The sequence below is a fragment of the Xenopus laevis genome, chromosome 7S (assembly GCF_017654675.1).
Source record: "Xenopus laevis strain J_2021 chromosome 7S, Xenopus_laevis_v10.1, whole genome shotgun sequence".
NCBI lineage: Eukaryota > Metazoa > Chordata > Amphibia > Anura > Pipidae > Xenopus > Xenopus laevis.
In genome coordinates this window covers 54524289-54552084 of record NC_054384.1, presented here as the reverse complement: position 1 = coordinate 54552084, position 27796 = coordinate 54524289, and the positions used below count along the sequence as shown (strand labels likewise).

At 35.0% G+C, this 27796-nt stretch overlaps 1 protein-coding gene across 1 annotated transcript; it reads right to left on the bottom strand.

The window, feature by feature from the left end:
- On the bottom strand, positions 1 to 27116 carry atp12a.S (ATPase, H+/K+ transporting, nongastric, alpha polypeptide S homeolog). The gene is given in 23 exon segments (NM_001087349.2): positions 1 to 128; positions 2212 to 2303; positions 3186 to 3287; positions 3891 to 4024; positions 4201 to 4346; positions 4428 to 4551; positions 5451 to 5605; positions 6588 to 6756; positions 8674 to 8824; positions 12375 to 12511; positions 13514 to 13689; positions 14548 to 14740; positions 14838 to 14972; positions 15064 to 15173; positions 16224 to 16422; positions 16724 to 16992; positions 18289 to 18406; positions 21546 to 21680; positions 22733 to 22846; positions 24232 to 24435; positions 24717 to 24776; positions 25867 to 26031; positions 26900 to 27116. Coding segments are annotated over 23 exon segments (3129 nt in total). The 5' UTR covers positions 26912 to 27116; the 3' UTR covers positions 1 to 99.
- Between the last annotated feature and the right edge of the window lie 680 nt (positions 27117 to 27796).

Sequence of the window (27796 nt, the reverse complement as noted above, 5' to 3'; positions counted from 1 at the left end):
TATAATACTTTATAAACATTTCCCGGCAATATTTTACAAAATCATACATTTAATCAGCCACGAAATGAGTCTACATCACCAAGTAATTCCAAAAGAACCTTAATAATACATGTTCTTATCCCACCAACCTGCAAAAAAATGGAAAAGCAAATTAAAGGACTGAAAAAGGCACCCCCAGTTTATTGTTGTAGGCATTTATATCAGTTTGATAAAGTGTATCCAGGCACCATATTAACTAGCTTGTTACTAAAGGATCCCATTCTCAGACTCAAAACTATAGGCCAGTTAGTCTGACGTCAGTGGTAGGAAAGCTTTTCGAAGGGTTAATAAAGGATAAGATACTGGACATCATAACAAATCATAATATTATGAGTTTGTGCCAGCATGGTTTTATTCGTAATAGATCTTGCCAGACTAACTTAATTTCTTTTTATGAGAAGGTAAGTAAAGACCTCAATTCTGGGATTGCAGTGGATGTGATTTACTTAGACTTTGCTAAAGCATTTGATACAGTGCCACACAAAAGGTTACTGGTTAAATTAAGGAATGTTGGCCTGCAACATAGTATTTGTATCTGGATAGAGAACTGGCTAAAAGATAGACTACAAAGAGTGGTGGTAAATGGAACATTTTCTAATTGGACCAGTGTTGTTAGTGGAGTACAGCAGGGCTCTGTACTAGGTCCCCTGCTTTTCAACTTGTTTATTAATGACCTATTTTTGCAGATGCTACTACATTGTGCAGAACTATAGGTTCCATGCAGGATGCTGCCACTTTGCAGAGTGATCTGTCTAAGTTGGAAAACTGGTCAGCAAACTGGAAAATTAGGTTCAATATTGATAAATGCAAGGTTATGCACTTTGGCAAAAATAATATAAATGCAAGTTATACACTAAATGGCAGTGTGTTGGGAGTTTCCTTAAATGAGAAGGATCTAGGGGTTTTTGTAGATAACAAATTGTCTAATTCTGGGCAGTGTCATTCTGTGGCTACTAAAGCAAATAAAGTTCTGTCTTGCATAAAAAAGGGCATTAACTCAAGGGATGAAAACATAATTATGCCTCTTTATAGGTCCCTGGTAAGGCCTCATCTAGAGTATGCAGTGCTGTTTTGGACTCCAGTCCTTAAGAGGGATATAAATGAGCTGGAGAGAGTGCAGAGACGTGTAACTTAATTGGTTAGGGGGATGGAAGACTTAAATTATGAGGGTAGACTGTCAAGGTTGGGGTTGTTTTCTCTGGAAAAAAGGCGCTTGCGAGGGGACATGATTACACTTTACAAGTACATTAGAGGACATTATAGACAAATGGCAGGGGACCTTTTTACCCATAAAGTGGATCACCGTACCAGAGGCCACCCCTTTAGACTAGAAAAGAACTTTCATTTGAAGCAACGTAGGGGGTTCTTCACAGTCAGGACAGTGAGGTTATGGAATGCACTGCCGGGTGATGTTGTGATGGCTGATTCAGTTAATGCCTTTAAGAATGGCTTGGATGATTTTTTGGACAGACATAATAGCAAAGGCTATTGTGATACTAAACTCTATAGTTAGTATAGGTATGGGTATATAGATTTGAATTAAAAGTAGGGAGGGGTGTGTGTATGGATGCTGGGTTTTCATTTGGAGGGGTTGAACTTGATGGACTTTGTCTTTTTTCAACCCAATTGAACTATGTAACTATATAATTTGAAGAAATATTCATTATTTTAACAAGAGATAAAAAGCTAGTCTGAATCTATATATAATATAGAGTTTATGAGTTGGTGGCTAACTCAGCTTGTTCCAACATATTGTTGGGGAATGGATTTGTAATAAACCACTGTCCAAAAAAGTTTTTGCTATGGGCACAATGAGAACCTTGCCTATTCCTCCTGTTCATGCAATCATTGAAGGAATTAAACATATATCTTTTAACTCCAGACATCTAGCAGCAAAAGTTCCATGGCAATTCCATTGTGTTACATGGCAATATGATGACATAGCAAATGAGCTAGAGAGAAACTATAAGTTTCCTTTCATGTCAATTCTGTGTTTAAGTCATTTTTGCAGCACATTAATAAGTAAATGATTGTACATTCCTCAAATATCTTGATCTTCAGCAAGTTAATAAAAGCATTTTAATATTGTACAAAACAAATCACACCATGCTGCAGTGTAAAACAGTAACAACATTTTTGTGTAGTAGAAAAAAAATATATATTTATACTTACTGCCAGGATACAGTCTGATGAAAAGCTTGCGAATTTCGTCATACACAAAGATTAACAAGACAAAAGCTATTGAAACAAACCAGTACTGAATCCTAAAAAAACAAAGAAATTGCAATATGAGATGCAGAAATATGTGCGCATTTCACATACTTTATTGTAAAATTTTTTTTGTCTTTTTAAATTGATGGTTATATTTAACCATATTTGAACTTAAGATTGCTTTGAATGCTTCAGTTTACTCAGCTAAACTTTCTTGTCTCTTTCTTTCTCCTTGTTATAGTAGGCCACAGCAATCTCTAAGCAGCAGTATAGTTTGTGTAAAAGAAACTGTCAGATAAATGTTTTGACTTGTGGGACAGTGGTTCTGTTCCTTGTTATAAATTATATAAATATACTGTATATTGCCAGAAAGGAAAACGAAATAGTAACATCACTATCAAGGACTAGTCCACCTATGTATAAAAAGTAAACACTGTTTTTAGTAATAAAGTCAAATGATTACACTTTCCTAAACACTGTGGAAAGCATGCATGGCAAAGATAAATTGAAATTTGAGAATAATAGTATGAAGAGGACTTGTGCTATTGTGGAAAATCCAGTAAGATATAGGATCTTTTGTCTGGAATGCTTGGGATCTGGGGACTTCTGGATATGGGATGTTTCTGTAATTTGGATCATACCCAAAAGTCTTCTAATAATCATTTACACAGTATATAAACTAATATAGATTTAATGCAACTTAGTTACATGAAGAGCCAAATTTCCAGTTTAAAAACCTGTAATTGGGCTCTTAAAGTTACCAGGAGTGGCTGGTAACCTGAGGGGCACTGCTGTTGGAGGCAAGTTTTTCAACTTATCTCATTGGCACACCTCCCTTGTGTACTAGCATGAAGCTCTGAGCTAAATTAGAAACAATGTAAAAGTGGAATACTTAAGAATGGATTGTGCTATTTAAAAAACTCATTGTATATTACCTTAGTGGAGTGAATTTTAGGGCATAAGGCATATCTGGACAATATGAAAAAAATGCAGCAATGATAATCTGGGAAGCTAACCCAAACAGGAGGAACTTGTTCCTATAAAGATACAATAAGAAACAGTCAATAAGTGCAATGTAACAAAACAAAATAGGCTGCATTACCAAGATGGCAACTACAAATAGCACAGTTTTTTGCAAAAAGACAAGTTACAGTGATACATTCATATGATGTTAGGGTTGTGCATTTGCGCATGTTTAGAACAACTTATTATTTTGCAGCCATGTATTTTATTTTTGCTGATTCATGGTTTAAAATTAGTATATTAGTGGTTATATAAAAGACCCATCCTACAGTACATAAGTCATTAAAGGTAGGTTTGCTTGTTATAAGGCAACCACAAAACAGATTAGGTGAAGTACTCCTAAAAAAAACTAAATTAATTGATTTCTTTATTATGGAGGATCACTTTAAAAATAATCTATATTTATAATCTGTTTGTTTGCTTTAATTCACCTTATCAATATTGGTCATTCCTTAGTAACTGCTGCTGTTTTAGTAAATGAAATACAGTCAGATACAGAAATTGCTGTATTGAATGTTTTATATTTGTATCTGTAAAATTAGACATAGCTGTGTGTCTCATAAAATATCGTCTATAAGATAATGCAGTGGAGGATACAAAAAGTAATATAAACTTACTTGAAAATTCCCTGCTGAAATAGAGAATTCCTTCTTGTTTTCCTGATAAGCAAGTCAACCAGTTGCTCAGTAACAATGCTTACGAAAAAGGCAGTGTATCCAGTCCATTCCAAAAACTGGCGTTGATGAAAAGTCTGGAAAACGTATACCATCATAAGTCACTCAGTATACAATAAATAATAACAGCATAACTAGAATATGTTGCTAATAAAATGCCCTGTAATAATTGAACGTAGTATTGTGTATATGCACAAATATTCACTAATACTGCACAGTTATGTATTTGCTTTACAGCTGGCCTTGTTCTTACCCATTGCTGTCCATAGCTGTCTTCTAGCTCCTGGTCATATATGTTTTCCCAAGGAACACGTAATCCAAGTAGGGTATGAGGCAGAAATCCTTGCTCAGCCATAACAGTAAAGTAATTTAAGAAAGCCCCAACTGACTGAATCATACCTTCAAAAAACAAAAAAATAATCAAGATGTTTCTGTGTCTGTGAGAAAACAGATTAATATGTAGGAAAATAAAATACACACCAATTTGAAGGTAAGCATATAATGCTAGCTGCTGATTAACCAATCTGTCAATGTTCTTCCTGCGGGGTTTTCGGTTCATTATATCCCTTTCTGCTTTTTCATATGCAAAAGAAACAGAAGGAATCTGCAAGAAAAAATAAATACAAAAAAATGGTGTTCCACATTAGATACAAATCATTAATTAAATAATCACAAACAAGGAAGATGTGTTTTAGCCTGATAAACACCCAGTAAAGTAACTAAGAATTTAATTGTGTAAGATTTCATTTTTTTAGTTGTCCTGCTTTCCTTAGTATTTAAAAATATTTAATGAAAAAAAAGCAAAACAGAACTGTTTTTAACTGGTGTTCAAAATGAACAAGTGTAGCCTTAAAGAAGAACTAAACCAAAAAATGTATATAGCTAAAAATGCTATATTTTATATACTGAATTTATTGCACCAGCTGAAATTTTCAGCTTCTCAATAGCAGCAATGACCCAGGACTTCAAACGTGTCACAGACGGTGACCATCTTGGAAAGTGTCTGTGACACTCACATGCTCAGTGGGCTCTGAGCAGCTGTTGAGAAGCTAAGCTTAGGGGTCATTGTAAATTATCAAGCAGAAAATTAAGTTGCCCTGAAATATAAGCTGATGCTAGAGGGTTGTTTATTAAATTCTGATGCTAGTTGCACTGGTTTCTGTGCTGCCATGTAGTAATTATCTGTATTAATTATCTTATTAATAACTAATCAGCCTTATATTATGACATTTATATTCTTCCTTGCTGTGCTGTGGTCGACTTGGGCTGAACCTACTTCCTTAGTTAAGCTTTAGTTCTCCCTTAAATAGCCCTCCATTTCAAGGCTTGCAATATGATACATGTGTATACCCATGCAGAAAATGAAGGTTAGATTTTATAAAATAAAGGTTAATTATATAAATTATAAAATGTATCACTAATATGTTCCTATTTATCCAGTGTTATGAATGAATATGTTAAACTTGAGTAAAAATATTGTAGAACAAAATGGCTTGTACTTACAATATCTGTGCCCAAGTCAATGAAGAGGATTGTAATAGTGCCAATCGGCAAAGGAATACTGGCAATGATGTAGATCAAAAAAGGACACAACTCAGCAATGTTCTTGGTTAAGGTGTACCCAATAGATTTTTTGATATTGTCAAAAATAAGGCGTCCTAGAAAAAGGAAGAGCCATTAAGAAAGTGATAGTACCTTATGCTTAGTTTTTTGCTACAAATGCTTCAGTTTTTCCCAAGCATTTTGCTAAACTGAAGAACCTGCCCTATAGGCAATTACCAGGGCAAAAAGGTTAGCAGTTTTGTGTGGAAGATAGAAAATATATTTACAACTGAATAAAATAATCTGGAAGCCACGTTTCATGTCTTCTACATATATGTACAATAAGGGGGTTATTTATCAAGGTCCGAACTTATCTCAGTATTGTCTGCTACAAACTCCGATCTAAACCGCTCGGGTTTTTAACGCTTATTATTACATGTTCCCGAAAATTTGCTTTGTGGTAAAAACCCTGACTTTCACGATTTTTTCTGAGGTTTCACTCGATTTTAACGTTTTTTCCTGAGTTTTTACCCGAAACCTCAGATTTTTGCCCGAAACCTCTGAAAACTTCGGGGTTTAGCACGAGACCCAGCTCACATCAATAAAATCATAGGGACTTCTCCCATTGACTTATCTGCAACCTCGACAGGTCTGAGATGCCGGCATTTCAGATTCTGAGTTTTCCAGCCTCGGAATTTAATAAATTCCGAAAAATGATTTTTTAAAAGCACGATTTTATAAGAAAAAATCACCAATTTTTCTTGATTTTTGCATTCGGGGCTTAGTAAATAACCCCCTAAGTGTATTTGCTTAAGGGATTGATATAGCTATCATAAGATGTTTTCAAGTTATCCCTCTATTAAAACCTTTACAACTGTTTAAAAGGTTGTGGCATTTTTGTTAAGCTATATTTATATATTTATATATTTATATATTTTTACCCTTGCAGCAGTTTGCAGCTAGTAAATGTATAAGAATGTTTTGGCAATCCCCCCTAAAAGGTAGGATATAAAGGCAACAAAATCTCACTATTTTGGTGAGCACTGTTATTATTAATCAATATAAAATCATATAATTAAATATTTTCACTGTTGTTACCTTCTTCAACTCCAGTAACAATTGAGGCAAAATTATCATCTAGTAAAATCATATCCGCTGCATTTTTAGCTGCATCAGATCCTGCTATCCCCATAGCAATTCCAATATCTGCCTTTTTCAGAGCAGGTGAGTCATTAACACCATCACCAGTCACAGCTACGACAGCATTCTGAAAAATAAATGATAGGATAGTGTAGCAGCAAAATTGTAAACCAAACATCTGTTTGAAATATCTGCTAAATAATATGCAATGCAATAATATGGATGATTTCCATATGCACATCGATTATAAAGTACACATGTATGCATATGTATGAGAGTGTAATCATGTACTCTCTTCAAAACAAAAAGGTACAACACTTCATCACCCCCCCCACCTTGCAATTTTCTTTAGGAATTAATAATTCAGAATGATGTTAGAGCTGAGAGGCACATTTACTTAGCTCGAGTGAAGGAATAGAAGAAAAAATACTTCGAATTTCGAACGTTTTTTGGACTACTTCGACTATCGAATTGGCTACTTCGACTTTCGACTACGACTTCGAATCGAATGATTCGAACTAAAAATCGTTGGACCATTCGACCATTCGATAGTCGAAATATTGTCTCTTTAAAAAAACTTCGACCCCCTACTTCGCCAAGTAAAACCTACCGAGGTGCAATGTTAGCCTATGGGGAAGGTCCCCATAGGAATCCTTCGAATCGGTCGATTGAACGATTTTTCCTTCGATCGTTCGATCGAACGAATTGCGGTAAATCCTTCGACTTCGATATTCGAAGTCGAAGGATTTAACTTTGAAAATCGAATATCGAGGGTTAATTAACCCTCGATATTCAACCCTAAGTAAATGTGCCCCTTAGTGTTATTTAAAGAAGCAAAGACATTCTTTTGAAAAGGACACATATAACATCTTTGATAAATGTTTCAATTCAATTAACAGTTTCCTGACTGGTAGTCAAAAGTTGAAATAACTTACATTCAGTTCCAAGTAAACATACTTTTCTAAAAACTATTTTAACACTTTTAGGACAAAATCGTGATCAATGGTTCTGGAAATATGAATTCCTAGTATTTGCTCTTTTACCTAAATGTCAAAAGTTTTTTTTATATTTAGTGTTTATTTCCTGGATTTTTTTAAAGTGTTGGTAAAGTACACTTGGGGGCACATTTACTAAGGGTTGAATTTCGAAACGAAAAAAATCTTCAAAATTCGACCATCGAATTGCATTACTTCAATATTCAAAGTCGAAGGTTTTTTTGATCAAATATGTCCATATTCAGTCGAAGTAAAATCGTTTGATCGTTCATAGAAATCGTTCGAATCGAACAATTCAAACGATTTAATTGATCGATCGAACGATACGAATGATGTAAAAAACTTCTAGACTTCTAAAAACTTAGCCAAATGTTGGCTATAGGTTCTAGGAGGTCCCCATAGGCTAACATAGCAATTTGGCAGGTTTAAGGGGGTGAAGTGTCGAAGTCAAAGTTTTTTAAAGAGACAGTACTTCAATTTTCAAATGGTCGAATATTCAAAGTATTTTCAATTCGAATCGAAGTGGAATTTGGCATATTCAATGGTCGAAGTACCCAAAAAATTACTTCGAAATTCGAAGTTTTTGAATTCAAAAATTCACCTTGACCCTTAGTAAATGTGCCCCTCAGTTTTGTGGGTTGTAATGTCACTCATACTTTCTTTAATATCCATTCGAGATACAAATATTTCAGACAAATCAAACAAAATTATCAATGATTCCTTTTTTAATTATGAACTGTTTTTATAAACAAACTATGAAAGTTTTGGAGGCTGCCTACATGGATCATTGATGGAACATAAATACAAATTTCAGCTACTGAAAATGATATTTAAAGATCACAGTTATAAACTACTTTGTACACTGCTAATGTTCTGTAGACATCAACAGAAACTAATTATAATTGAATATAATAAGTTCCACTGAACAAGATTTACAAAGCATAGTCTAGGAATGCAGATGTCAAGTTAAACTTCAAAAAGTTGTGGGACCACATAACAAAAAATCCTACATTTGTATGCAATAAACTTAGGAATGAAAATATGCTCACCTGCCTCTGACAACCTTCAACTATAATTAGTTTTTGTTGGGGGGATGTTCTGGCAAAGACAATCTCTGAGTGATGGGTTAAAATGTCATCCAGTTCTTCAGGACATATGTCTTTTAGCTCTCCTCCATTCACCACTGCTGCTTTGGCTTCACTGTATAAATTCAATAAGAAACACTGCTTTAACCAAATAAGAATTTAAAAAAACATACATAGTCTACATTGCACAAAACAACTGTATATGGAAGAAATATATCTTACAATAAAGCTTAGCCTGTAGCTTTTGATGAAAAAAAGTGTTGACACCAAAGAAGAAGTAATGCAAAAAAAGTAAACATGCATAGAAATTTGTGGGAGGAATAGAAATTCATTGTGAACACATTTGTGTGAGGCAGTTATTTTCCTTTACCAGGATCTTATCATTTTAAAACACTCAAAACTTAGAGGCTTATTCATTAAAGGTAGGATTTTAGTGTATTTTTAAATCACGATTAATCTCACAAACTCTAAAACTAAACTTTAAAAAGTCTAGTCTTTCGGACAATTTGTATCTAAAAAAAACAGATTGGTTTAAAAATAGTCCAATAGAATCAATGCTCCTCCCACTGACTTCTATAGCATGGTGACGACTTTAATTTGGCAAAGGTTAGCAGAAAAGGCTTTTGTGGTATTTTCTCTTGATAAATCTCGAATTTTTAGAGCTTTCTAAAAAATTGAGAACCACAATTTTTTCGACATTTGTGGAAATAATTTGATTGTTAATAAATTACCCCCTTAGTGTTCTAGAATGTAACTATGCCCTAGTACAGGCACTTATAAGCTCCAGTACAAATCATTAATTTATGATTTATTAAGTAAAAGATATAAAGAGCTGATACCTGAATTATATATATATATATATATATATATATATATATATATATATATATATATATATATTCTTTTTAAACAAGGAACAGAAACAGTATATTTTAGCATTTATAAAACAGATGCAATAGAAAAGGAGGAGCTGTAAGTTTATAAACTTGTTGCATGACATTTTTATGGCACAAGTTGTTGAGGAGCCTACCAGAAAAAAATTTATTCTGGATCTAGTGATCTCAAATGACCCAGAACTTATAGCAAATGTGCAAGTCATTGAACCCCTGGGTAATAGTGACCATAATGTTATATCATTAAATGTCTGGTGCAAAAAATAAATATTTACTGGGGCAACAAAAACCATGAATTTTGGAAAAGCTAATTTTAGTGCCTTGAGGGCTGCTCTACAGAACATTGATTAGGGCATTACGTTTTCAGCTAAAAACACATAACAGAAATGGTTGTCATTTAAAATGATATTAAATCCTTACTGTTCTCAATTTATTCCATTAAGGAGTAAATGTAGAAGCGCTAAGAATCATCCTATGTGGCTTAATACAGAAGTAAAGAAGTTAATAGGAAAGAAGAGAAAGGCATTTAAAAACTACAAATCTGTTGGGACAGAAGCTGCATTTAATGAATATAAACAATGTAATAAATGTTGTAAATCGGCAATCCGGAAGGCAAAGAAAGGAAATGAGTTAATTGCGGTGGAGGTGAAAACTAACCCTAAAAAGTTTTTTAAATATATTAATAGTAAAAAGATGCAGGTTGAGAGTGTTGCTCCATTAAATATCAGTACCAGTATGGTTGTAACAGATACAGAAAAGGCAAATGTGCAAAATCAGTTCTTTTTTTCAGTGTATACAGTCTGAGTTCCCAGGCTCACTTTATAGCTGCATTAATGACTCAGCTCAATCTAGTCAGTGGCTGATTCAGGATATGATTCATAAAGCTTTAATAAAAATTAATGTAAACAAGGCTCCAGGGCCTGATGGCATACACCCCGGGTTCTAAGAGAGCTTAGTTCAGTTTTAGACCAGCCCCCGATTTTCTCAGATTCACTTTCATCTGTTATGGTGCCTTTAGATTGGAGAAAAGATGATGTTATTCCAATATTTAAATAGGGATTACAATCTCAACTTGGCAATTATAGGCCAGTAAATTTGACAGATAGGTCATGTCAGACAAATTTGATTGCTTTTTATGATGAGGTAAGTAAGATGCTGGACAGTGGTGGCAGTACATGTGATCTATTTGGCTACAGGATCGGGTGCAGAGGGTGGTTGTTAATGGTACATTCTCTACTTGGAGTAAGGTTCTTCATGGCTCGGTATTGGGTCCACTTTTATTTAATTTGTTCATTAATGACTTAGGGGAGGGTATTGTAAGTAACGTATCAGTGTTTGCAGATGACAAAACTATCCAGCCCAATTAATTCCATCCAGGATGTGGCATCCTTGCAACACAATCTTGACAAACTGGCAATCTGGGCAGCTAAGTGGGAAATGAGATTCAATGTTGATAAATGTAAAGTCATGCACCCGGGATATAAGAATATCCAAGCCACTGGTACCCTTAATGGAGTCCTTGTAGATGATAAACTTGGCTGTAGCAAGCAATGCCAGTCAGCAGCATCAAGGGCAAATAATGTCTTGCGCTGTATTAAAAGGGGCATAGAGTGGGTCATTCTTCCACTGTATAGAGCACTTGTAAGGCCCCATCTAGAATATGCCATACAGTTTTGGTCTTCATCACTCAAACAGGAAATTATTGTATTAGAGAGGGTACAGAGAAGAGCAAGTAATCTGGCAAAAGGTATGTAAAATCTTAGCTATGAGGAAAGACTGGCCAAATTGGGGATGTTCATGCTGGAGAAGAGGTGCTTAAGGGGAGATATGATAACTATGTATAAGTCAACTAGCAGTTAGGCAGATTTAAAAAAAAAAACTAAAAGGTTGAACTTGATGGTCGTGTGTCTTTTTTCAACTTTACTTACTACAGATGCAGCCACTTTGGTTTGCCTGTTTGACACAGAATAACTAAACACAGATATCCCACTTATCCCATTTAACACAGACAATTGTGTCACAGCATCCCATCTAATTAAAGCATTCCCCATTGTGAACAATGGTGCTTTGGTATGCTAATGAAAAGGTTAAATGCATTAAATGAGTTAAGATGACTTTAGATAACACAGTTTCTTTAATTAACCTTGAGTCATGACGCATTTAACTCACAAATCCAAGTGGCTTCATCTGTATGTTACTATGTTATAAAGGAGAAGATAATGTCATTATTTATGTATTTTTTTTTTTTTTTGCTTCTTTACCAGTATCAACAAAACATTTGACAAAAGATGTCCATTCTTCTTGCTAACAGGAGCGTTGCCATCTTTTCTCATCCGTGTGGGGGTGTGGTGATGATGTAGGTTTAAATAGGGATGGAGCAATGACATTATGGGATGGGGTGATGATGTGGTGATTGGCCAGTCAAGATGGATAAGATGGAGGAGGCAGAAGCGTAGTATAAAAAAATTGAATTTTAAAACAACATACTGGCAAATTCGGCCACTGCTCTGTTAAAGAAAAAATATTAATATGACTACAGATTAATTTGTAGTGTGAGTCTTGGTCATGTTCATGTTTAGGCATTCTGTACCTTTAACAAAAAACCATAATTAAATGGATTTAAGTTGAAATTTTACAGTGAACCAATTGTAAGTGAGGTAAAATATCAAAGTGTAAAAGATCGAGTTTGGTATCATGTGATTCTGCCAAAACTATGTGCAATATTATAAAGAGAGAAAAAAAGCAAGAGGTTAAAGTTTCAGTTATTCTCACCGTTTGTTAACTTGCTCTATTGGAATGTTAAGACGCTTAGCAATGTCCTCTACAGTTTCACTACCAGCTGAAATGATACCAACGCTTTTGGCAATAGCTTTTGCCGTGATAGGGTGGTCACCAGTAACCATTATAACCTGTAGCAAGAAGTAAAAAAAATACTGTGAACTGTGTAAACAGAAGGAAATAGCCAAGAAAATATCCCATCATACACATTACGAACATAGGTACTGTATGGTAAAGCCAAATGTATAAAAAAATATATAAAACGTAATTGTATAACATTGATAATAGTCATTGACAAATAAGCAAAAGTTTAGTCAAGAAATATATAGGTAATACAGTATATTTAAAAGCATATACAAAACGTTTTTTTAGATTATTATGAAACAAAACTTTTTTTTAGATTATTATGCGCCAAAGCGGCTAAAAAATAGAACCCAAAAATACTCCTGCTAAAACCTATCAAATCATGTAAAATTCACTGGTAGATGGTCCCTTTCACAATTGGAATATGTTTTTTGGAACCATTCCTTCATGGTTCTCAAACGTTTTGGGCTTTCAGCACTGTTTTCCGAATAATTTGAGTTTTCGGTTGTCAACTCGAAAAATTCAAGCGTCAAATAGAAAAAGTCAAGCAATTTGAATTACCGCTCGATTTCGTGGCAACGGTTTTTTGAGAAAAGATATTGGCAAATTGAGGGGGTTTGGGAGTTAGGTCAAATTTTGAAGATGTTGAGTATTAGTAAATTGTCCCTACGAGTTTGCTTTTTTTCAGGTGACCAATAAATGATACCTGCTGATTGGTTGCTATAAGTCCGATTAGACCTCTAGCATGCCTTGCTCCTTTTATAACATGACCCTGTGATTGATTGCTATGTGTTATTCGACATGGGCATCTTTGCAAGATTTTATATTGGTTATGTAATAAAAGGTGTATCTATATGAAACACTTAGCAGGTAGAATTTACTGGTCAGCTGTTTAAAAGCAAAAGTTGTGCCTTTTATTGGCGAAAAGTTTTAACATAAGTTTTAACATAAGTGTTATTTTTACTCCTGGCATATGCTACAAAATAACTACAGATCAAATAATATTTTGGTGATATATCTATACAGTTGGTTTCCTTGTTTAACTGTACCTTTATTCCTGCACTTCGACACTTTGAAACAGCATCAGGCACAGTCGAACGAGGTGGATCAATCATTGACATAAGTCCAACAAAGCAAAGGTTTGATGTGGGAAAGTTCATTGACTCTGTGTCAAATGGATATGAGTCTGGATATTCATCTTCTGGGAGGTACAAGTGACAAAAACCTGGAAGAATAGGTCAATATACACATACATGAGAATGTAAATATGCTGTTAATCTAATTTTTAAATACATTTAGAATGTCAAAACCAACAAAATAGTTGTAAGCACATTGGTAAATTATCATTGAATTATTTAGCATCAATTAATACTGTTATTTCATGTGTATACACCTTTGTAACTTGCTTACGTAAAATAGCATTATAATTAGTGATGGGCGAATTAATTAATTGGTGCCGCTTTGTCAGAAAATTAGCGAATTTACTAAAATTTAAATTAGCAAAACGCATTGTAGAGTCATTAACTAGTGTCAAAAGAATTTTGACACTAGTGACTATTCTGACGTGCGACTATTTTGTCCAAATGCTATAAAAGTCAACGGATGTCCGAATAATTTTGGCGCGCGACTATTTTATGCATGCGGCTATTCTGATGCGTGGCAATATTTTCTTTGATGCAGTGGCAAATTTTTGCTGCTGTTTCTCAAATTTATTTGCTGGCGATAAAACGCTGAAGTTTGCCGCAAGTACGTGCCTGCCGAAGCGGCACCAATTCGCCCATTGCTAATTATAATAATTACCAAATATTGGCCCAGATTCAATTCATTGAAAAAGGTTTATCATGTGAAAACACAGAACTCAGAGATGTAACTCAGAAAAACTTCTCAGGTTTTATCACATGAAAACTCTGTTAAAGTCTATGCTAAAAAAACTGGAACTAAATTAGGAGAAAAACTATTTCTCCTTGAACTGAATCGCATCCATGATTTTTCAAATGATAAACCTTTTTCTCACTGTGTTTTCTATTTTATTGTTTCTTATCAATAATTGTTTTTTGGTAATATGTAGAAAATTATTTCTCACCAAGAACTCTTTCTCCAAGTCCACCAAGTTCCATATAAGCTGTTTGAAATGCTTCTTTCATATTGCCATCTAAAGGTTGTTCTTTACCCCCAATCATAATAGTGGAGCATCTTTCTAGTATTCTTTCTGGAGCACCTTTCATAACCAATAAGAATTGTTTATCCTGGGGATCATCTGTCTTGTGTATAGATAACTGCAATTGGGAATTGATATTTGTTGTAATAATTGTGAAAAACAGTAGAAAAACTTAAGCCACAAAAACATAATAGGAAAACAGCTTTTATCTTTACCTGAAATTTATTTGTTGAATTAAAAGGAATTTCAGTCACTTTTTTGCTGTGATTTCTGATTTCCATGACATTTCCTGTGATGACTTCAGAAAATTTTAATAGTGCAGTTTCAGATGCATCTCCCACAACAACTTTCTAAAGAAGGAAAATTAAAAAGTATTGTTATTTCATCATTATTTAATTAAGTAACTGTAACATCTTTAGGCAAATTGTTTTATATGCATACCTTCATAATTGGAACATCATTCTGCCCAGCTTTAAATTCAGCGCGATTACACAGGGATACAATTTTAATTAACGCAGTCCATGTTCCAGATGTTTGTTCAAAAGAATGATCTGTGAGGGAGTTGAGATTTTAAATTGAACTTATATTCAAAATTTAGACCCATTCAATTGTATACACAAGTTATAAATCAGTGTGGACACAAATATATGCCAGCTGCCTACAAATGTGGAAAACCCTTTAATTGTTATCTCATTCTGGTTTATTTATTTTATCATTGGACAGAAAAAACACCTTAATGTCACTCATGTCTGGTTTTCTTATACTAAATAAACTTATACCAACTGATGTAACTTCAGTAATTGAGTGGTATTAAAGGAGGATATTACAGTATGAAGCATTACATAACTATATGCATTACTAACGGATTTTGATCAATCACTGATTGATCACATTTTAGTTATATATGAGGCAATTTAAGAAACTGTGTATTAACATTTGTATTGTTACTTGTTTTGCATAATAAATCGTTACAATGGTTTTCTTTTATCCACATCCAGTTATAGACCTCAAAATATACAGGCTACACAGATGCAAGGTCATTAGAAAAACTAAAAACAATGGTATCACGTCATTAGCATTTGACTGAAGAAAAGTATTTAGAATAGGCTTCTGTCCTGCCCCAAAAATAATTTAGGATATCAATAAGTGTCACACCATTTTCATTCTTAAACATCGTTCACTACAAAGGAAAAACAGGAGTGCACTGTTGTGTAATCCTAAATCCAAAAACTATTTTAGTGAAACAGATTTGACAAAACTCCCATCCACAATTTTACCATATTTATCAATAAAATAATTTAAAAAATGTGGTGCAGGAAAGGACAGTTTTTCAGATTTGATGCCTGAAAGAGTATTGTACGAAACCCAGCACAATTGTAAAAGGGACATCTGCTATTGACTTCTACATGACCTTGGCAGGTTTGAGATTAAGTATTTTTTTTATTCTGACCTTAAGCAGCCTTGGGAATAATAAATCAGCTTTTTTCCACTAAAACATTTTGCCCTTTAAAACTCAGAGCAGAAAACATTTAATAAATAACCCCCTTATTCTCCACATTAATTATGGTATTTACAATACAATACAATGGTGGTTTACATACGTGTTTGTTCTTCACTTGTGTCAGCTGAATGGATGTGGTTATCAAACCAGAGATGTGCTACGGTCATTCTGTTTTGAGTAAGGGTTCCGGTTTTGTCAGAGCAAATAACAGAAGTAGAGCCAAGGGTCTCAACGGCTTCTAGATTTTTCACAAGGCAATTTTTCTTTGCCATTCTCTTTGCTGTGAGAGAGAGTGTAACCTGTCGAACAAAATTAGCAGCAGATAAATTAACAGGTAAAAACAGGACCTTAAATATAATAATAATCCCTAAATTGTTTTTTTTTTTTAAAGCTAAAGCATAATACCTTTTTTTTTCCATCTATATTGTTAGTATAACCATTAATATTTTCCCAGCAGGGATATTGCAAAACTAGTGATAAAGTTAAAAAAAATGATCTTGCCATGGTTAACAGTGATTCTTTTTGAAGGCCGTGTGCCTTTTTGTGCTTAGTGCATTACACATTTTATTTTTGATATTTTAGAATAATATATTTACTTACAGTTACAGTAGCCAGTAATCCTTCAGGCACATTAGCCACTATAATTCCAATGAGAAAGATTATAGAGTTGAGAGCTGAGTAACCCATGCTCATGGCAATTATGAAAAATAGGACACCAATAGACACAGCTACCCCAGCTACAATATGCACAAAGTGCTCAATTTCCACTGCAATGGGTGTCTTCTCATTTCCAACTCCAGAAGCCAAAGATGCAATCCGACCTATGATTGTACGATCACCGGTATTAATTACAAAACCTCTCGCTGTACCTAAATTTGAAAGTGAAAACAAAATATTTTATCATTATCATTTTACAGAATTACTAAATAAGTAAATATATAAATACATAAATAAATAAATAAATAAATAAATAAATAAATAATGCCAAATTATTAAGATACAATGGGCACTTGCCCTGCAGATCTTATTTTGACCTTGATCAATTGAGTTTCCCAAGGCCATAAAATATTTTATAGTAACTATCACCAGAAATAAAAACCTGGGTTTCCTGTGTCAGTATCATGTGACTTAATTACAAAGCCAATCTATTATTGCCTTGGAAAAAGGCTGGGGCAGCAGGCCAAGGTTAATTCTACACTCTCTGATGAGCAGTAAATAAAAGAGGTGTGGGATTACACACCAGAGATCTCTTGACACCTCATTGTGTTGGAGGGAGTCTTGAATGCATGCTGATGAACTGTGTTCCTGTGACTTTTATGTTAGGAAGAGTTTGCCCAAAATAAACCTGTGTTTTGCTGATGATGTGGTGCCTCTGTCTAGCATAGCTGATTCCCCTGAAAACTTGCATGTACAAACAACAAATAAAATATATATATATATCTCTTATTGTAGTGGACAGCACTCCGTTACAAATCCTTTACCCGGGTGCACGGTAAGATCAACATATAAATAAAAAAAGACCAGCAACACCAGGATTTTTGCAAGTAAAAAAAAGTGTTATTGCATGTGTAACCGACGTTACGTTTTGGTCCCCATTGGGACCTTTCTCAAGGTGAGAAACACAGCACCAGCACTCAGATCAATATATAGCAGGTGGTGCACGATCAAATTTGCATTAATAGTATAGAGAGGATCAGCACTCACATCGTTGTAGATGAAGAAAATAGTATTTATTCAAGTGATTTTACATCTTAATCCGACGTTTCGGTCCCACCTTTGGTCACTGCTTTACATGTGATTTTTTACAATACACTTTCAATTATTCACGAAATATCTTGGTGTTGCTGGTCATTGTATATAAATAATTTATAAAATATAAATAAAATTGATAAGATTTATAATGTGGACTGGAACATTGGACACAAGTGGTATGTGACTGAAATAACAAGTCTTTTATTTTTTGAATATAAGGGAGTGTTGGTCCTTAGCAGATAGATAGATAGATAGATAGATAGATAGATAGATAGATAGATAGATAGATAGATAGATTTATAGTTTGTGATGAACACATAGTTCTGTTTAGAATGAATTGGATTATGTGTGTTATTTTTATCCTGTGCCATTAACTCTTTCAAGCAAAGTTTGAATTTGTTATATTGTTTTACCTTCAAGGCAGGTGGTAGAGTAGAATGCAATATTCTTTGTTTCAAGGGGATTTTCATGTGTGAATTCACTTGAACGTGTTTGTGCCTCTGATTCTCCAGTCAGAGATGAATTGTCTACCTAATCAGAGAAAAGGAAGAGAGAGAGAGAGAAAAGGTGAGAGGAAATTGTTTCTATCAAGGTTTTTAAAATAAAAACATAAACATTTTTCAGAATCCTGACTTGATCAATTATCATGAACAATGAAATGAAACAATGAAACTGACCAGTCTTTGTGCCTAAAAGGCAGGGTTCTGACTCAAAATTATTCTAGTAAAAGCAATATATTCTAAATGCTACTTTAGGAATTATATCCTAGAATGTAAGATTTTACTTCGACCTCTGATAAATCTGCCTCTAAATGTCCCAAAAAGAAATTAACATAAAATACTAAATAAAAATATAGTATATGCACTATTTAGTTCTCCACATATTAATGCTTTGCAAATTGTGAGAGTCTGAAATGTAATTTTAGTTTCTTATCATATTCAAATCATACTAAGATGAATCATATTCATTTTAACACATAGTAGTTTTTTTTTAAATGTTTTTATCTTTTCAGTAAGCCTGCAGCATTTTAACAATTCCTGTCTCATACATGTCAGCTTGTATAGCTTTTTATGGGGGATCATGCATTAAAGGAAAACTATACCCCCCCCCGCGGTATTTGCACACAAAAAACCAAACATGTTAGGTCACCTGAGCCAAATAGACAGAGTTCTTTAATATGCCACTTAATTTAATATAAACTATCTGTTGCTTAAAGGAGAAGGAAAGGTTAAAACTAAGTAAGCCTTATCAGAAAGGTCCATCTAAATATACCAGTAAACCCCCAAAGTAATATTGCTCTGAGTCCCCTGTCAAAAGAAATACTGCATTTCTTTCCTTCTATTGTGTACACATGGGCTTCTGGATCAGACTTCCTGCTTTCAAATTAAACCTCATTGCCCTGGGCAAGAGCATGCTCAGTTTGCTCCTCTCCCCCCACCCCTCTCTTCTCTACTGTAATCTGAGCCCAGAGCAGGGAGAGACTCAGGCAGGAAGTGATATCACACCACATTAATACTGCAGCTCCTATTCTAAACAAACAGAGAGTTTCTAGAGCTTTTTACTGAGGTATGGTAAAACATTCTAACAGAATAAATATAGCATTCTAGCTTGCACTATTGCAGCTAATCTATTGGCAACAAAATGCCTCCGTAGCTTTCCTTCTCCTTTAAAGGAAAACTATACCCCAAAATTAATGATTAAGCAACAGATAGTTTATATCAAATTAAGTGGCATATGAAAGAATCTTACCAAACTGGAATATATATTTAAGTAAAAACTGCCCTTTTACATCAGATCCCTACCTCTACTAATGTGAACCAGCTCCTCCTTCCTAAGCCCCCTTTTGCATGTCTTAATCCTTCCCTCCGGTAACAATGTCTGAATTCTCCAAGCTTCTCATCCCACTCACAACTTGCCCCCTTGACCCTATGCCTTCTCTGCTCAAACACTGTGTTGCAGAGCTTACTACACTACTTACTCACATCTTCAATTATTCTCTAGCTTCTGGAACCTTCCAAACAGGCCTGTGTAAAGCCTATTCTTAAAAAGGCCACGCTTGACCCATCCTGTCTATCAAATTACCGTCCTGTCTCCCTTCTACCACTTTCCTTTAAACTCCTAGAGCGTATTGTGTTCTCCCGTATTACTAACTTTCTACACAGCCATGATCTGTTGGACCCTCTGCAATCTGGTTTCCGGCCTGGTCACTCTACTGAGACTGCTTTGTGCAGAGTTACAAACGATCTTCAGGTTGCCAAAGTCAAAGGTCACTTTTCCATCCTTCTCCTCCTTGACCTATCATCTGCATTTGATACAGTTGACCACTCTCTCCTGATGCAAATTCTGTATTTGCTTGGCATCAGTAACCAGACTGCATCTTGGCTCTCTTCTTGCCTTTATAACTGATCATTCACTGTCTCCTATGATAACAAAACCTCATCTCCAGTTCCACTTAATTTGGGGGTGCCGCAAGGCTCTGTACTTGGTCCGCTGTTGTTCTCCCTGTACACTCTGTCTTTGGGAGATCTCATCCATTCATTTGGCTTTAATTATCATCTGTATGCTGATGATACCCAAATATATTTAGCCACCCTTCATTAACAGCTGAAACAGAGGCTCAAATCTCTAACTGCCTCATAGCTATCTCAAATTGGATGAACCAGCGCCACCTCAAACTCAACCTAACAAAAACAGAACTTATCATCTTTCCACCTAAGCCTGGTCCTACTCCCTTATTTACTTATTTATCTCTATTGATGGCATGCTCATTAATCCTGTCAACTCAGCACGCTGTCTGGGGGTAATCTTTGACTCCTCTCTCTCCTTCTCTGAACATATTAACACCACTGTCAAAACCTGTTACTTTGTTTTACGCAATATTGCCAAAATCCGTCCCTTCCTTTCACCTGCTACGGCCAAGACGATCATGCACTCCTCCTCATAACCTTCAAAGCCCTTCATTCCTCTGCACCTAACTATATCTGATCTCTTATTTCTCTATATGTTCCTGGCCGAAACCTACGCTCCTCTCAGGGCAACCGATTGGTTTTACCCCCCACTACAACTGCTGTTTCCTGTATCAAACCCTTCTCTCTTGCGACTCCTTATATTTGGAATGCCATTCCTGAATCTCTCAGGAGAGAATCCTCCTTCAGTTTTTTTAAAACGAAACTCAAAGACTACCTCTGGGAGCACCTGGATAACACCTGAACTGGGAACTGGCACTTATATAACAGTGTAACAAACTGTAACCTACAGCACCTTAATACCCCTCTGAATTGAGTCTGTATGTTACCCTCCCATTTAGACTGTAAGCCCTACGGGGTAGGGTCCTCTAGCCTTTTGTTTAATTGACAATGAGCACTTAATCTGTATTGTAATTATATTTTATATTAATGTGAATTGTATTTCTAATAATGCACTTATTGTTATTTTTATTTCAATGGCCCCTTGTTTGTTACTACTAATTTATTGTTTTGCTGTACAGTGCTTTGCCCTCAAGGAGTGCTTTACAAATAAAAATATACATGCATACATACATTTAGAGACTTACATTGTGTTGGGGGTATAGTTTTCATTTAAATATTAATTTTGGGGGGTATAGCTTTCCTTTAATGAATAGCATAATTTTTCCAATTCTGATAACGACAAATAAACTAAATACATTTACCTTACAACCTTGAGCAAAGGTCAGTCTGAGATCAGCTGGGATTCGATCTCCACCCTTAATGTCTACAAGGTCTCCTACTACTAATTCAGTGGCTGGAATCTCAAGTTTCTCTCCATCGCGTATAACAATAGCTTGCTAGAGCAAAATAAATGTTCCAGTTAAAATGTAAATATCAAGAAACCATATTTCCATCTCATATATATTTATTCTATAATAAGTGATTTCAATTAAATAGTTCAAGCAATCTGGTTGGTATATATTAGTGTAACATCTCTTTATGGGTCCAGGAATACTATGAATTTGAAAATTTTTATTTACTTTACTTTAAATGCTGTTGGTCAATCACTTACAAATTAAACATTTCTCAAAAGTAACTCTCATATCTTTTATGATCACATGCGTAACTGACGTTTTGGCTGGAACACCAGCCTTTTTCAAAGAAAAACGTTGAACTTTGATACACCAAAACGTCAGTTTTTCACCTGCAATAGAAAAGTCTTTTCACACTTTAAGGGGCAGATTCACTAAGCTCGAGTGAAGGATTCGAATGAAAAATACTTCGAATTTCGAAGTATTTTTTTGGTACTTCGACCATCGAATTGGTTAAATTCGTTCGAATTCGAATGAAATCGAACGAATCGAACGAAAAATCGTTCGACTATTCGACCATTCGATAGTCGAAGTACTTGCCCTTTAAAAAAAACTTCGACCCCCTACTTCGGCAGGTAAAACCTACCGAAGTCAATGTTAGCCTATGGGGAAGGTCCCCATAGGCTTGCTAACCTTTTTTTGATCGAAGGATTTTCGTTCGATCGTTGGATTCAAATCCTTCGAATCGTTCGATTCGAAGGATTTAATCGTTCGATCGAACGAAAAATCCTTCGATCGATCGAACGAAGGATTAGCGCTAAATCCTTCGACTTCGATATTCGAAGTCGAAGGATTTCAATTCGAGGGTCGAATTTCGAAGTATTTTTAACTTCGAAATTCGACCCTTAGTGAATCTGCCCCCTAAGTCCTTTGAGTGGGCTACTTCAGAGACTATATATATATATATATATATATATATATATATATATATATATATATATATATATATATATATACATTGAAAATAAACTATGTTCCCACAATTATGAAATAGCATTTATCTACTGGTATAAACACCTTTGCAAGTCTTCTCTCACCTGTGGAATCATTTTATTGAAGCTGGCCATGATATTAGTACTTTTAGCCTCCTGGAAATAGGCAAAGCAGCCAGTGAGCATGACAACTGCTGCAAGGACAACACCTAGGTACAGCTGTGCCATGAATGAAAAAATATTGTTAGCAGAGCAAAATGATCTAGATAAAGTTCCAAAGCTTTCTGTGTAACGTTCAAGCAGAACATGTGTGAACAGTCAGTTGTGTGCCAAAATATTTGAGATCAAGTCATTGGGGAAAATTCAGTAACCAACGAAAATTCGCCAGCGCTGGCTTCGCACACATCGCAACACTTCGCCAGGCGAAAATTCACCTGGACAACGCTAATTCACGAAGATCGGAAATTGCGCACAGATTACCGAATTCTGGCGAAAATTACGCCAGCAAAATTACACTCAGTAGTTCGAAGTTACGCTAGCGTTGGCTAATTAGCATAAGGCGTGCAGTTAAAGTACAATGGCTTTATATGCTGCAGCAAATACATTACACTACACAAGGCCAGGGAACCTTAATAAAATTATATAAAGTTGTTATAATGCCCTACACATGTGTCCACGGTATAGTTTAGGTGCCATATGTTAGCAAATGTAGGGGGGAAGGAGGGTACCCCCAAAAAAAATAGGAAAAACGCCAGCGTTTTCTGGGACTTAGAAAAATTTTCAACTTTTTTTTAAGGAACTCCTATCTACTCTATTGCACTTCACCTGGTCTGAGGTGGTGAAGGCAAGTCTGATGATAGAGGTAATGGTCAGTAAAATCAAAAACTTGTGAATTTGCGTAGTAACGCTATTTCACCAGACCGAAAATTCGCCTGGTGTAAGAGTGCGAAGTTGTGCCAGAGTCTATCTCCTTGGCAAAATTACGCCAGCGAATTTACGCCAGCTACCGTTAGTAAATCGGCGAAGTGCCAAAGTGACGTCACGCTGGCGAATTTTCGCCACTTCGCCCTTTAGTAAATTTCCCCCCATTGATGGCACCTCTCAGTCTTTAACATAACCTTATTTAGAAATCTACCGGTAGCCAAAAAGGCAAACATGGATATTAAATGATGTATTGAATTAACTGAAGGCGGAACTGTAAAACCTGTAGTACTGTGTAGTATGCCTAGTTTATGAACCATGTTCATAAGCTAAACTTCTGCAAAATATGTTGCAATATGTTAAATTTACACTTTCGAAAAGTCCTTATTAATGAGCAAAAAAATCACTGCAGTATTCCCTGGCTACAGCAATAGTTGAAATACAGCAAACTGTGGAAGCTAGTACACTTACATAATTAACTGAAATAGCATACTCTTAAATATGTGTGATTAAGAGGTAACATCTTGGTAACTTCTTAAAATAATTCTTTACTGTACTGAAGCAGAAAAGTCCATCTTATACTCTTTTCATACGGCAAACATTACATTGCACATGCCATAATACAATAAATACATGAACACAGAGTTATGCCTTAGGCTGTTTTCAATTTGTGTAAAACTTACATTATCTCTAGATGTTGTATTGTCTTGGGAATACTGGATTCCATAAGCAACCCAGCAGAGGATTGCACCAGCCCACAAAAGCAGGGAGAAACCTCCTATCATCTGCTTGCAGAATTTGACAATTTCAGGAGTACCCTTTGGGGGTGTAAGTGCGTTGGGACCATCGCGAGCCAGAACCTCTGCAGCTCTTGCACTGGTGAGACCCTAGAACCATAGAAACAATAAACATTGTTATGACTCCAGATCCTCTTAGAGGGTGCTAAATTGAGGGCACGGATTAGATTTATCAATCGTTGTCCTTTGGTTTAAATAGCTCTGGGCTTAAAGCTTATCAGTGTGGGGCATGTAATGAACAAACTTAGTGTTTCTTTGTTTGTTCATTACATTCATTTATTGAAAAGTACTGAATTAAATTGATTGAATGAGGATTGTGAATCAGTCTGTTTTTTTTTTTTTTTTTTTTTTTAAAGTATAATAATCCTTACTTTCAGAAGATTTGTTTCATATTTTGCTTCCAGATCTTCAGCATCAAGTTTATGATCTTCCTAATAAAAGAGAACATCATTTAAATTAAGACTGATTTTTTTTTTGTGTAGAAAAATTACCCTTCACTGTACATGTTGATTCTATGACAGAAATATAATTAGTTAAAAAGTATTACCCCTTTAAGAATAAAAAAAAATGAAACTATGGATCAATCTGTTTGCTTAAGTGTTCTTTAAATACACTAGTCCCAGTCTACAGTAAAAAATACACACTTAGACGTTACTTGATAGTCATTGAAAGGACATGCCAGACATTTCTTAAAATTACATTTTATCTAAGGTAAAGTATGTTCCACAAGATAAAGAAGGCTAAAGGGCAGTGTTTCTACTCCTCTGACGATTTCAGATTTTGCACTGTCTAGGCACAGTGGACTGGTTGATCACAAGTGTGACATTGCCAGAAACTACATTTATTTCTAATGTGTAGTGCTAGCAAAAAGTCTTTAGAGGCAAATATTTGCTTCTAATTAAATATGAGAGACATAACATAACACATTTGTTTCACTCAAATCTGCTTTAAGGTTTGTTTGTGAGCTATACTTGGGACATTAAATTATCTGGTAACTAAATACAAATTTTCTATGTTGTTTTTTTACCACTTTTCTGATGGGCTTCGTTGCTTTTATCATTTATTATTCGTATGTGCTTTGAGGTCATTGTTGAAATAGAAAGAGCTTCTGTGCCTTGTTACCTCCATTAAAATGAATGTAAAAGGTTCTGAAAAATCCACTTATTAACTTATGAGTTACTTATGAGTTAGAGTAGCTACACAACAGCAACTGCCACTGTGATATATAGATCTGGCTCATAGGATATACAGATGCAAGGGCCATTTTATGAACTGCAAAAGGAAACCATTTGTAAAAATTTTAATTATTTGCTTAAAATTGAGTCTATGGGAGATGGCCTTCCTGTAATTCAGAGCTTTCTGGATGCATCTGTGCATTAGAAGTCCAATTACCTACCTTACAAGAACCATGTGGTAGCTTTACAAACATTTATGTTCAGCACACATGCTATTTATTGCACTCATGTTAAACAACATAGTATACTGCACCTGTAACTAGTCGTTGCTTTGACCATTACTCACCAGCTCAAGTTCTTGCTTAAGATCATCTACTTGCTTGCCTTTTGTCTTTGTCTTCTTAGTTTTTTTCTTATGAAGATCCTTGTATGTTTCTTCTACATTTTCCAGGTCTGGATTTTCTACATCATTTGTTCCACTGATCTCCACAGAGTAAATATCAGGTTTGGCCTTAACAAATAGCAGTTACAATACAATTAAGATTTCTTTATGTTACAGACAGACCCTTGTATGCAGAACATTGTATAATGTTGTGTGTTCTGTTCAAAGGTGTCTACCTTCATAAACTGCTACAAACTACATAAAACAAATGTATTGGGGCTAATTTATCAACACTAGGCAAATCTGAATCTGGGTAGTAATCAGATAATGCCAAGTAATAAATTTGCCCAGTGCTGATAAATAAGCCCCATTATATCTAGAATGTTCACTTTTATTGCTGTGCACGTTTATTATATATCACAGTGATTGCCTTCCAAGCCCTTGGATTTACACTACGCAGTTGGAGCCAAAGACACCAAAACCATCTGCTTGACCTGATATACTGTACATTAACAAGATGTATAGCTTTTTTACAGTCTTCAAATGACTTGTAAATTTAACTGTTAATACTAATTCTAAGGTATGCAATGAAACATATGAAGCTGATGTTTTGCTAAATGATGAAATTGTGTTGATAGTTTTGCTGTGCAATTGAGAAGCACCCCATTTACAATTAAGCAAAAACATTCAGGTAGAACAACCAGCTACAGGTTTCACAACTTTGCACTGCATTCAGTCCACCCCACAAAAAGAGTTAAATAAACAAGAGTTTTTACAAACTCATGTGATAGAAGCTGCAAGTAATAAGTAAAAATATATGACTCTGCACATTATAAGAAAACAAAAAATGTGTTATTTTTTTTAAATGATTACATTTAATAATTGTGAATATGGCAGCACTAACAATTTTGGGATACAATAAAATTCAGCCACAACAAGCTATACCTTTAGCTCAAAGGATATGATTCTGCTTTAACTCTAAATTATAGTGTCTTACCTCAGAACCCATTTTATCTTTTGTTTTTATTAAGAACAGGTATCTGTTGCCTTGCTCTAACAGAATTTTGTGAGGATCAAATAGAGAGTCAAAAACCAAACCAGAAGATGAATGTCCACACTAGATTTTTCAAATGCAAGAGCTTGTAGAGGTTGTGGCTGTCCCAACAAGGAGCCAATGTTAGCTGCAATCCTCCCCGCACCTTGGCATCTTCAGTCAGGACAGGAAAGCTTTCCAAAATCCTGTGCAGAATGCTCAATGTGCACACTTTTTATCTTTCCTTAGCAACTCCTCCCATCTCAAGTACCAATCCTCCCCATGTAAGACAGCCCAGTGGAAAAGTACCACAACAGAATGAATTCATTAAGTGAAATGTCTTCTTAACTTGTATTATAGTTGTACCTTTCTTTGCACCTGTCATTTATCGGATACTGACATTGTTTACATTAATAACATATACTTAAAAATATATCTGATTTGGTTTTAAACACACCAAATTTCTTATGCTGACACCCTAAAGACCCTTGAGTTGCATTTCACCTATATTTTCAGTTAGCCAACAGCAATTAACACTATTATTATCTAGTCTCTCACATGTTTTTAACAGAACTAGTGCAAACTAGTGGAAAATAATTGTACCAAAAGCAAGACATTTTAACAGCTTTCTTTGGAGTTAGAATCTTTTATTGCTTTTTGATGCCTTAGATTTGCAAATTGTTGGGCATGACACAGTAACTTCTACCCATCACTCTCACAAATGTTTCTGCTCCCTTTGCCATTTAATTTAAAAGATAAACAAAAACAAAGGACAAAGGGGAGCACACCTATAGGAATCAAATGCCTGGGTGCTAGTAGAGAATTGTAAGCAACAGGCATAGGAAAACTTTTTTCAGTATG